Below are 12,593 nucleotides of genomic sequence, written 5' to 3' on the forward strand. Positions count from 1 at the left end.
ATCGAGTCGTATCGCATCGAAACAAACCCTATCGATTCATCCTCTAATCTAACCAAATGTTAGTGCATCGAGTCGACGCATCGAAACAAACCCTATCGATTCATCCTCTAATCTAACCAAATGTTAGTGCATCGAGTCGTATCGCATCGAAACAAACCCTATCGATTCATCCTCTAATCTAACCAAATGTTAGTGCATCGAGTCGTATCGCATCGAAACAAACCCTATCGATTCATCCTCTAATCTAACCAAATGTTAGTGCATCGAAGTCGTATCGATCCAAAACAAACCCTATCGATTCATCCTCTAATCTAACCAAATGTTAGTGCATCGAGTCGTATCGCATCGAAACAAACCGGTTCGATTCATCCTCTAATCTAACCAAATGTTAGTGCATCGAGTCGTATCGCATCGAAACAAACCCTATCGATTCATCCTCTAATCTAACCAAATGTTAGTGCATCGAGTCGTATCGCATCGAAACAAACCGGTTCGATTCATCCTCTAATCTAATTTCAAACTAAATTGAACGTATTGTTCCTGTTTCATATCAGAGCCCATGTGTCTAGTACAGATGTCTGTCTGTCTGTCTGTCTGTCTGTCTGTCTGTCTGTCTGTCTGTCTGTCTGTCTGTCTGTCTGTCTGTCTGTCTGCTCTATATATAATCTGTCTGTCTGTCTGTCTGTCTGTCTGTCTGTCTGTCTGTCTGTCTGTCTGTCTGTCTGTCTGTCTGTCTGTCTGTCTGCTCTATATATAATCTGTCTGTCTGTCTGTCTGTCTGCTCTATATATAATCTGTCTGTCTGTCTGCTCTATATATAATCTATCTGATCTGTCCACCAGAGTCTGGAGAGTGAGGAGGCCAAGGTGTTCTATAGTGTTGCCATGGAGATGGTTGACATGGTGTTCGGGGTGACAACCAGTCCAGAGGTCTTCCAGAAATATGAAGTAAAGAACAACAGAGTGGTGCTGTTCAAGAAGGTGAGGAGCTCTGACCTCTAACCCCTGACCTCTAACCCCTGACCTCTAACCCCTGACTTCTAATGTGTGTGTGTGTGTGTGTGTGTGTGTGTGTGTGTGTGTGTGTGTGTGTGTGTGTGTGTGTGTGTGTGTGTGTTAGTTTGACGAGGGCAGGGTAGACCTGTCTGTGTCTGAGGAGGAGAAGGTGGGTAAAGAGGAGCTGATTGTCTTCATCAGGACCAACAGTCTGGAGCTGGTCATAGAGTTCAACGAGCAGGTACACACACACACACACACAAACACATACACACATACACATACACATACACACATACACATACACATACACACATACACATACACATACACATACACACATACACATACACACAGCCTATTGAGTGTGTTGTGTCTGTCTATCCTGCAGAATGCGGATAAGATCTTTGGTTCAAAGGTTCACACCCACACCCTCCTGTTCATCAACTCTACAGTCCAGGAGCAGAAGAGCCTTCTGACTGAATACAGCACCGTGGCCAGGGACTTCAAGGGCAAGGTATTATACTATACACAACTATAGAAATACTGCTATACATTTATATAATGGATGGGTCTAATCCTGATGGGTTAAAACCGCATTCCAGCCGGCGTCTAAATTCTCCACAGCAGAGATGCAACATTGTTTCAATATTCAATCCACTGTCTCTTCAGCCCGGCCAGGCAATTTATAAACTTGATCTCCACTAGTCTTTTAGACTGTCATGTAGTTCTCCACAGCAGAGATGCAACATTGTTTCAATATTCAATCCACTGTCTCTTCAGCCCGGCCAGGCAATTTATAAACTTTGATCTCCACTAGTCTTTTAGACTGTCATTTAGTTCTCCACAGCAGAGATGCAACATTGTTTCAATATTCAATCCACTGTCTCTTCAGCCCGGCCAGGCAATTTATAAACTTTGATCTCCACTAGTCTTTTAGACTGTCATGTAGTTCTCCACAGCAGAGATGCAACATTGTTTCAATATTCAATCCACTGTCTCTTCAGCCCGGCCAGGCAATTTATAAACTTGATCTCCACCAGTCTTTTAGACTGTCATGTAGTTCTCCACAGCAGAGATGCAACATTGTTTCAATATTCAATCCACTGTCTCTTCAGCCCGGCCAGGCAATTTATAAACTTGATCTCCACCAGTCTTTTAGACTGTCATGTAGTTCTCCACAGCAGAGATGCAACATTGTTTCAATATTCAAATTCGATCTCCAGTAATTTTTTTTTTTTTATCATTTCACCTTTATTTAACCAGGTATTTATATATTATATATATATATATATATATATATATATATAACAGTAACCCTTTATTTAACCAGGTAGGCCAGTTGAGAACAAGTTCTCATTTACAACTGCGACCTGGCCAAGATAAAGCAAAGCAGGGCGACACAAACAACAACACAGAGTTACACATGGAATAAACAAAACATACAGTCAATAACACAATAGAAAAAAAAGAAAGCAAATGGCGTGAGGTGGTAAGGCAATAAAATAATAAATAGGCCATAGTAGTTAAGTAATTACAATTTAGTAGATTAACACTAGAGTGATAGATGAGCAGATGATGATGTGCAAGTAGAGATACTGGTGTGCAAAGCGGAAGAAAAGCAAATAAAAAACAGTATGGGGATGAGGTAGGTAGATTGGCTATTTCCAGATGGACTATGTACAGCTGCAGTGATCAGTCAGCTGCTCAGGTTTGATATGAACTCCTAACATCTCCAACGGGGCAGTGAATTAAACTGCCTCCTGTCGGCCTAACATCTCCAACGGGGCAGTGGATTAAACTGCCTCCTGTCGGCCTAACATCTCCAACGGGGCAGTGGATTAAACTGCCTCCTGTCGGCCTAACATCTCCAACGGGGCAGTGAATTAAACTGCCTCCTGTCGGCCTAACATCTCCAACGGGGCAGTGGATTAAACTGCCTCCTGTCGGCCTAACATCTCCAACGGGGCAGTGAATTAAACTGCCTCCTGTCGGCCTAACATCTCCAACGGGGCAGTGAATTAAACTGCCTCCTGTCGGCCTAACATCTCCAACGGGGCAGTGAATTAAACTGCCTCCTGTCGGCCTAACATCTCCAACTGGGCAGTGAATTAAACTGCCTCCTGTCGGCCTAACATCTCCAACGGGGCAGTGAATTAAACTGCCTCCTGTCGGTCTAACATCTCCAACGGGGCAGTGGATTAAACTGCCTCCTGTCGGTCTAACATCTCCAACGGGGCAGTGAATTAAACTGCCTCCTGTCGGCCTAACATCTCCAACGGGGCAGTGAATTAAACTGCCTCCTGTCGGCCTAACATCTCCAACGGGGCAGTGAATTAAACTGCCTCCTGTCGGCCTAACATCTCGCTTGAGGCAGTGAATTAAACTGCCTCCTGTCGGCCTAACATCTCCAACGGGGCAGTGGATTAAACTGCCTCCTGTCGGCCTAACATCTCCAACGGGGCAGTGAATTAAACTGCCTCCTGTCGGTCTAACATCTCCAACGGGGCAGTGAATTAAACTGCCTCCTGTCGGCCTAACATCTCCAATGGGGCAGTGAATTAAACTGCCTCCTGTCGGCCTAACATCTCCAACGGGGCAGTGGATTAAACTGCCTCCTGTCGGCCTAACATCTCCAACGGGGCAGTGAATTAAACTGCCTCCTGTCGGCCTAACATCTCCAACGGGGCAGTGGATTAAACTGCCTCCTGTCGGCCTAACATCTCCAACGGGGCAGTGAATTAAACTGCCTCCTGTCGGCCTAACATCTCCAACGGGCAGTGAATTAAACTGCCTCCTGTCGGCCTAACATCTCCAACGGGCAGTGAATTAAACTGCCTCCTGTCGGCCTAACATCTCCAACAGGGCAGTTAATTAAACTGCCTCCTGTCACCTAACATCTCCAACGGGGCAGTGAATTAAACTGCCTCCTGTCGGCCTAACATCTCCAACGGGGCAGTGAATTAAACTGCCTCCTGTCGGCCTAACATCTCCAACGGGGCAGTGAATTAAACTGCCTCCTGTCGGCCTAACATCTCCAACGGGGCAGTGAATTAAACTGCCTCCTGTCGGCCTAACATCTCCAACGGGGCAGTGAATTAAACTGCCTCCTGTCGGCCTAACATCTCCAACGGGGCAGTGAATTAAACTGCCTCCTGTCGGCCCTAACATCTCCAATGGGGCAGTGAATTAAACTGCCTCCTGTCGGCCTAACATCTCCAACGGGGCAGTGGATTAAACTGCCTCCTGTCGGCCTAACATCTCCAACGGGGCAGTGAATTATTTTATTTTACATTTATTTAACTAGGCAAGTCAGTTAAGAACAAATTCTTATTTTCAATGACGGCCTAGGAACTTAACTGCCAATCTGGACCCTCTCTTTCTAAAATTATCTGACAAAGTTGTTGCAACCCCTATTACTAGCGTGTTCAACCTCTCTTTCGTATCGTCTGAGATTCCCAAAGATTGGAAAGCTGCCGCGGTCATCCCCCTCTTCAAAGGGGGTGACACTCTAGACCCAAATTGCTACAGACCTACAGTATATCTATCCTACTCTGTATTTCTAAGGTCTTCGAAAGCCAAGTTTAACAAACAGATTACTGACCATTTCGAATCCCAACATACCTATGCAATCTGGTTTCAGAGCTGGTCATGGGTGCACCTCAGCCACGCTCAAGGTTCTAAACGACATCATAACCGTCAAATCGGAGGGCCTGTTGTCCGGACCACTGGCAGTCTCTATGGGTGTGCCACAGGGTTTAATTCTCGGGCCGACTCTTTTCTCTGTATACATCAATGATGTCTCTCTTGCTGCTGGTGAGTCTCTGATACACCTCTACGCAGACGACACCATTCTGTATACTTGTGGCCCTTCTTTGGACACTGTGTTAACTAACCTCCAGACGAGCTTCAATGCCATACACCTCTCCTTCCGTGGCCTCCAACTGCTCTTAAACGCAAGTCAAACTAAATGCATGCTTTTCAATCGATCGCTGCCCGCACCTGCTCGCCTGTACAGCATCACTACTCTGGACGGTTTGACTTAGAATTATGTGGACAACTACAAATACCTGGGTGTCTGGTTAGACTGTAAACTCTCCTTCAGACTCACATTAAGCATCTCAATCCAAAATTACATCTAGAATCGGCTTCCTATATCGCAACAGAGCCTCCTTCACTCATGCTGCCAAACATACCCTCGTAAAACTGACCATCCTACCGATCCTCGACTTCGGTGATGTCATCTATAAAATACCTCAACACTCTACTCAACAAACTGGATGCAGTCTATCACAGTGCCATCCGTTTTGTCACCAAAGCCCCATACACTACCCACCATTGCGACCTGTACGCTCTCGTTGGTTGGCCCTCGCTTCATACTCGTCGCCAAACCCACTGGCTACAGGTTATCTACAAGTCTCTGCTAGGTAAAGCCCCGCCTTATCTCAGCTCACTGGTTACCATAGCAGCACCCACTCGTAGCACGCGCTCCAGCAGGTATATGTCACTGGTCACCCCCAAAGCCAATTCCTCCTTTGGTCGTGTTTCCTTCCAGTTCTCTGCTGCCCATAACTGGAACGAATTGCAAAAATCACTGAAGCTGGAGACTCACATCTCCCTCACTAGCTTTAAGCACCAGCTGTCAGAGCAGCTTACAGATCACTGCACCTGTACATAGCCCATCTGTAAACAGCCCATCTATCTACCTACCTCATCCCCATACTGGTATTTATTTATTCTGCTCCTTTGCACCCCAGTATCTCTACCTGCACATTCATCTTCTGCCGATCTACCATTCCAGTGTTTTAATTGCTATATTGTAATTACTTCGCCACCATGGCCTATTTATTTCCTTAACCTACCTCATTTGCACTCACTGTATATAGACTTTTTGTTTTATTTTGTTCTACTGTATTATTGACTGTATGTTTTGTTTATTCCATGTGTAACTCTGTGTTGTTGTATGTGTCGAATTGCTACGCTTTATCTTGGCCAGGTCGCAGTTGCAAATGAGAACTTGTTCTCAACTAGTCTACCTGGTTAAATAAAGGTGAAATAAAAATAATTTAAAAAAATATACAGTATACTACTACAGTATTCTACTACACACTACTATACACAGTATACTACTACAGTATTCTACTACACACTACTATATACAGTATACTACTACTACTACTATATACAGTATACTACTACAGTATTCTACTACACACTACTATATACAGTATACTACTACTACTACTACTATATACAATATACTACTACTACACACTACTATATAAAGTATACAACTACTACACACTGCTATATACAGTACACTACTACTACTATATACAGTACACTACTACTACTATATACAGTATACTACTACTACTATATACAGTACACTACTACTACTATATACAGTACACTACTACTACTATATACAGTACACTACTACTACTATATACAGTACACTACTACTACTATATACAGTATACTACTACTACTATATACAGTATACTACTACTACTATATACAGTACACTACTACTACTACACCACTATATAAAGTATACTACTACTACTATATACAGTATACTACTACAGTATTCTACTACACACTACTATATACAGTATACTACTACTACATACAGTATACTACTACAGTATTCTACTACACACTACTGTATACAGTATACTACTACTACTACTACTATATACAGTATACTACTACTACACACTGCTATATACAGTACACTACTACTACTACACACCACTATATAAAGTATACTACTACTACTATATACAGTATACTACTACACTACTACACACTACTATATACAGTATACTACTACTACTATATACAGTATACTACTACACTACTACACACTACTATATACAGTATACTACTACTACTATATACAGTATACTACTACACTACTACACACTACTATATACAGTATACTACTATATTCAGTACATCGTTCAGCAGCAAATTGTCATGGTTTTTCAAGGTTTGCCTTGGTATGGGCAATGACGTGTGTGTGTGTGTGTGTGTGTGTGTGTGTGTGTGTGTGTGTGTGTGTGTGTGTGTGTGTGTGTGTGTGTGTGTGTGTGTGTGTGTGTGCGTGTGCGTGCGTGTAGGTATTGTTCATAATTATAGATGTAACGGGACCAGTCAGTCACGTCCTGAAGTACTTCGGTCTTTCCGAGGGCCCGCCCGCTGTATGCGCATCATCAACACCGACACCACCAAGAAGTTCGCTCTGATTGGACAGATAACGGCCACCACACTCCAAACCTTCTGTCAGGGAGTTCTGGACGGAACCGTGAAGGTAAACAACCACCCAACCAATCATATCACTCCTACTACTAGCGCTAGCTAATCACATAACACAAACTGCTAGACTTAGCCAATCACATCACTCCTACTACTAGCGCTAGCTAATCACATAACACATACTGCTAGACTTAGCCAATCACATCACTCCTACTACTAGAGCTAGCCAATCATATCACTCCTACTACTAGCGCTAGCTAATCACATAACACATACTGCTAGACTTAGCCAATCACATCACTCCTACTACTAGAGCTAGCCAATCATATCACTCCTGACCATACTGCCAACGTATCACATCACCCCTACTACTAGAGCTAGCCAATCACATCACTCCTACTACTAGAGCTAGCCAATCACATCACTCCTACTACTAGAGCTAGCCAATCACATCACCCCTACTACTAGAGCTAGCCAATCACATCATTCCTACTACTAGACTTAGCCAATCACATCACTCCTACTACTAGAGCTAGCCAATCATATCACTCCTACTACTAGCGCTAGCTAATCACATAACACATACTGCTAGACTTAGCCAATCACATCACTCCTGACCATACTGCCAACGTATCACATCACCCCTACTACTAGAGCTAGCCAATCACATCACTCCTACTACTAGAGCTAGCCAATCACATCACCCCTACTACTAGAGCTAGCCAATCACATCACTCCTACTACTAGAGCTAGCCAATCACATCACCCCTACTACTAGAGCTAGCCAATCACATCATTCCTACTACTAGACTTAGCCAATCACATCACTCCTACTACTAAAGCTAGTCAATCACATCACTCCTACTACTAGAGCTAGCCAATCACATCACCCCTACTACTAGAGCTAGCCAATCACATCATTCCTACTACTAGACTTAGCCAATCACATCACCCCTACTACTAGAGCTAGCCAATCACATCATTCCTACTACTAGACTTAGCCAATCACATCACTCCTACTACTAGAGCTAGTCAATCACATCACTCCTACTACTAGAGCTAGCCAGTCACATCATTCCTGACCCTACTGCCAACGTATCACATCACCCCTACTACTAGAGCTAGCCAATCACATCACTCCTACTGCTAGAGCTAGCCAGTCACATCACTCCTACTACTAGAGCTAGCCAGTCACATCACTCCTACTGCTAGAGCTAGCCAATCACATCACTCCTACTACTAGAGCTAGCCAGTCACATCACTCCTACTACTAGAGCTAGCCAGTCACATCACCCCTACTACTAGAGCTAGCCAATCACATCACTCCTACTGCTAGAGCTAGCCAGTCACATCACTCCTACTGCTAGAGCTAGCCAATCACAATACTCCCACCACTATAGCCAGCCAACCAGTTCACACGTACCCCTACAGCCACACAGGGTGTAAGGTTTAGAGGTCAGGATTAGGGTCTAATTGTCTGTTATGGTTCCAGGCCCACTTTCTCAGTGAGGATGTACCTGAGGACTGGGATAAGGGTCAGGGGTTATGGGTTAGAGGTCAGGGGTTAGAGGTTATGGGTTAGAGGTCAGGGGTTAGAGGTTATGGGTTAGAGGTCAGGGGTTAGAGGTTATGGGTTAGAGGTCAGGGGTTAGAGGTCATGGGTTAGAGGTCAGGGGTTAGAGGTTATGGGTTAGAGGTCAGGGGTTAGAGGTTATGGGTTAGAGGTCAGGGGTTAGAGGTTATGGGTTAGAGGTCAGGGGTTAGAGGTTAGTGGTCAGGGGTTAGAGATCAGAGATTAGTGGTCAAGGGTTAGAGATGAGAGGTTATGGGTTAGAGGTCAGGGGTTAGAGGTTATGGGTTAGAGGTCAGGGGTTAGAGGTTAGAGTATAACTGTGTGTTGTGGTTACAGTCTCACCTGCTGAGCGAGGAGGTACCAGAGGACTGGGATAAAGGACCCGTTAAAGTTCTGGTCGGGAAGAACTTTGAGGCTGTCGCCCTCGACAACAACAAGAATGTCTTCGTAGAGTTCTGTAAGTCAACTATTCCTGTATCAATCATCAGCAGTTCAACTCCCAAGGGGTTAGAGGTTAGTGGTCAGGGGTTAGAGATGAGAGGTGGGGGTTAGAGGTTATGGGTTAGAGGTCAGGAGTTCTGTAAGTCAACCATTCCTGAATCAGTCATCAGCAGGTCAACTTCCAAGGCGTGGCTTCCTGTATCAATCATCAGCAGGTCAACTTCCAAGGCGTGGCTTCCTGTATCAATCATCAGCAGGTCAACTTCCAAGGCGTGGCTTCCTGTATCAATCATCAGCAGGTCAACTTCCAAGGCGTGGCTTCCTGTATCAATCATCAGCAGGTCAACTTCCAAGGCGTGGCTTCCTGTATCAATCATCAGCAGGTCAACTTCCAAGGCGTGGCTTCCTGTATCAATCATCAGCAGGTCAACTTCCAAGGCGTGGCTTCCTGTATCAATCATCAGCAGGTCAACTTCCAAGGCGTGGCTTCCTGTATCAATCATCAGCAGGTCAACTTCCAAGGCGTGGCTTCCTGTATCAATCATCAGCAGGTCAACTTCCAAGGCGTGGCTTCCTGTATCAATCATCAGCAGGTCAACTTCCAGGCGTGGCTTCCTGTATCAATCATCAGCAGGTCAACTTCCAAGGCGTGGCTTCCTGTATCAATCATCAGCAGGTCAACTTCCAAGGCGTGGCTTCCTGTATCAATCATCAGCAGGTCAACTTCCAAGGCGTGGCTTCCTGTATCAATCATCAGCAGGTCAACTTCCAAGGCGTGGCTTCCTGTATCAATCATCAGCAGGTCAACTTCCAAGGCGTGGCTTCCTGTATCAATCATCAGCAGGTCAACTTCAAGGCGTGGCTTCCTGTATCAATCATCAGCAGGTCAACTTCAAGGCGTGGCTTCCTGTATCAATCATCAGCAGGTCAACTTCCAAGGCGTGGCTTCCTGTATCAATCATCAGCAGGTCAACTTCCAAGGCGTGGCTTCCTGTATCAATCATCAGCAGGTCAACTTCCAAGGCGTGGCTTCCTGTATCAATCATCAGCAGGTCAACTTCCAGGCGTGGCTTCCTGTATCAATCATCAGCAGGTCAACTTCAAGGCGTGGCTTCCTGTATCAATCATCAGCAGGTCAACTTCCAAGGCGTGGCTTCCTGTATCAATCATCAGCAGGTCAACTTCCAAGGCGTGGCTTCCTGTATCAATCATCAGCAGGTCAACTTCCAAGGCGTGGCTTCCTGTATCAATCATCAGCAGTTCAACTTCCAAGGCGTGGCTTCCTGTATCAATCATCAGCAGGTCAACTTCCAAGGCGTGGCTTCCTGTATCAATCATCAGCAGTTCAACTTCCAAGGCGTGTCATAATAAATCCTCTCTGTACTACAGATTACTGCTAAAATAAAGGAAACACTTGAGTAAATGAGGGATACAAAGTATATTGAAAGCAGGTGTGCAGGTGTGGTTCCTGAGTTAATTAAGCATTTAACATCCCATCATGCTTAGGGTCACGTATAAGAATGCTGGGCAGGCCATTATTTTGGCCACCATGGCTCTGCTCCCATAGGATGACATTGCCCCCATCCACAGGGTATGAGTGGTCGCTGAATGATGTAAACCATATGCCATGGCCGTCTCAGTCACCAGAGCTCAACCCAATGGAACACTTACGGTTCTGGAAGGGCGGAGTCAGTGTTTTCCAACGTCAACAAAAAAACTCTTTATTGTGGAAGAATGGTGTCGTATCCCTCCGACAGAGTTCCAGACACCTGTAGAATCCGAGGTGAAGCTGTTTGGCTGGTCGTCTTTATTGTGGAAGAATGGTGTCGCATCCCTCCGACAGAGTTCCAGACACCTGTAGAATCCGAGGTGAAGCTGTTTGGCTGGTCGTCTTTATTGTGGAAGAATGGTGTCGCATCCCTCCGACAGAGTTCCAGACACCTGTAGAATCCGAGGTGAAGCTGTTTGGCTGGTCGTCTTTATTGTGGAAGAATGGTGTCGCATCCCTCCGACAGAGTTCCAGACACCTGTAGAATCCGAGGTGAAGATGTTTGGCTGGTCGTCGTGGTGAAGACTTATTAACACACCATCTTGGTGTTTCCTCTATTTAGCCAGTTCCCTGTCGCTAGTGGTGTTTCCTCTAGTTAGCCAGTTCCCTGTCGCTAGTGGTGTTTCCTCTATTTAGCCAGTTACCAGTTCCCTGTCACTAGTGGTGTTTCCTCTATTTAGCCAGTTCCCTGTCGCTAGTGGTGTTTCCTCTATTTAGCAAGTTACCTCTCGCTAGTGGTGTTTCCTCTATTTAGCCAGTTACCTGTCGCTAGTGGTGTTTCCTCTAGTTAGCCAGTTCCCTGTCGCTAGTGGTGTTTCTTCTAGTTAGCCAGTTCCATGTCGCTAGTGGTGTTTCCTCTATTTAGCCAGTTACCTGTCGCTAGTGGTGTTTCCTCTATTTAGCCAGTTCCCTGTCGCTAGTAGCTAGCTAAGTGTAAGTTGAGCTAGCTAGCGAACGTTAGCTAAAGATAGTGTGCCTGTGTGTAGATGCCCCATGGTGCGGTCACTGTAAGGAGCTGGCTCCTGTCTGGGAGAAGCTGGCAGAGAAGTACGCTGACCGGGATGACATCATCATTGCTAAGATGGACGCCACGACCAATGAGGTGGAGGGAGTGTCTGTGTCTGGCTTCCCTACACTACGATACTACCCTGCTGGAGAAGACAGCAAGGTAACCTTTAACCTCTGACCTTAACCTTAACCCTCTGACCCTAAACGAACGAGGTAGAGGGAGTGTCTATGTCTGGCTTCCCTACGCTATGATACTACCCTGCTGGAGAAGACAGCAAGGTAACCTTTAACCCTTAACCTCTGACCCTGGAGGGAGTCACACACAATCTATCGGAAGGATAGAAAGACTACACTGTCACACCTCTATCACAAACTACACTGTGTGTGTGTGTGTGTGTGTGTGTGTGTGTGTGTGTGTGTGTGTGTGTGTGTGTGTGTGTGTGTGTGTGTGTGTGTGTGTAGGAGGTAGAGTACAGTGGGACCAGAGACTTGGAGACGTTTGCTATGTTCCTGGACAATGGAGGACAGCTTCCGAAGGTGGAAGAGGAGGATGAGGATAATGAAGATGAAGAGGAGGTGAAGTTGAACTTACCTGACTAATTATGCAAACCCCTCCCACTCTAAGCTCTTCTGACCAATCCCCTGTCACTGTTAATACAAACACCTCCCACTCCAGCTCTCTTGACCAATCCCCTCTCTCCTTCTGACAGGTCACTGATGAGTCATCGCCACCGCCAGCCAATGAGACGTCTAAAGACGAGCT

General features: G+C 45.5%; 1 protein-coding gene across 1 annotated transcript in view; it reads left to right on the forward strand.

The window, feature by feature from the left end:
• Positions 1–842: 842 nt before the first annotated feature.
• The window catches only part of LOC135567293 (protein disulfide-isomerase A2-like), a gene marked incomplete at its 5' end in the record, with an annotated part of 11,840 nt that continues 89 nt past the window's right edge, over positions 843–12,593 (forward strand). Inside the window, 9 exon segments of the mRNA XM_065014712.1 lie at positions 843–980; positions 1,120–1,236; positions 1,387–1,512; positions 7,124–7,193; positions 7,196–7,314; positions 9,169–9,289; positions 11,809–11,990; positions 12,293–12,406; positions 12,541–12,593. The exon segment at positions 12,541–12,593 is cut by the window's right edge and continues 89 nt beyond it. Coding sequence (XP_064870784.1) covers positions 843–980; positions 1,120–1,236; positions 1,387–1,512; positions 7,124–7,193; positions 7,196–7,314; positions 9,169–9,289; positions 11,809–11,990; positions 12,293–12,406; positions 12,541–12,593 — 1,040 coding nt within the window.

This window comes from Oncorhynchus nerka, unplaced genomic scaffold, assembly GCF_034236695.1.
Source record: "Oncorhynchus nerka isolate Pitt River unplaced genomic scaffold, Oner_Uvic_2.0 unplaced_scaffold_2205, whole genome shotgun sequence".
Taxonomy (NCBI): domain Eukaryota; kingdom Metazoa; phylum Chordata; class Actinopteri; order Salmoniformes; family Salmonidae; genus Oncorhynchus; species Oncorhynchus nerka.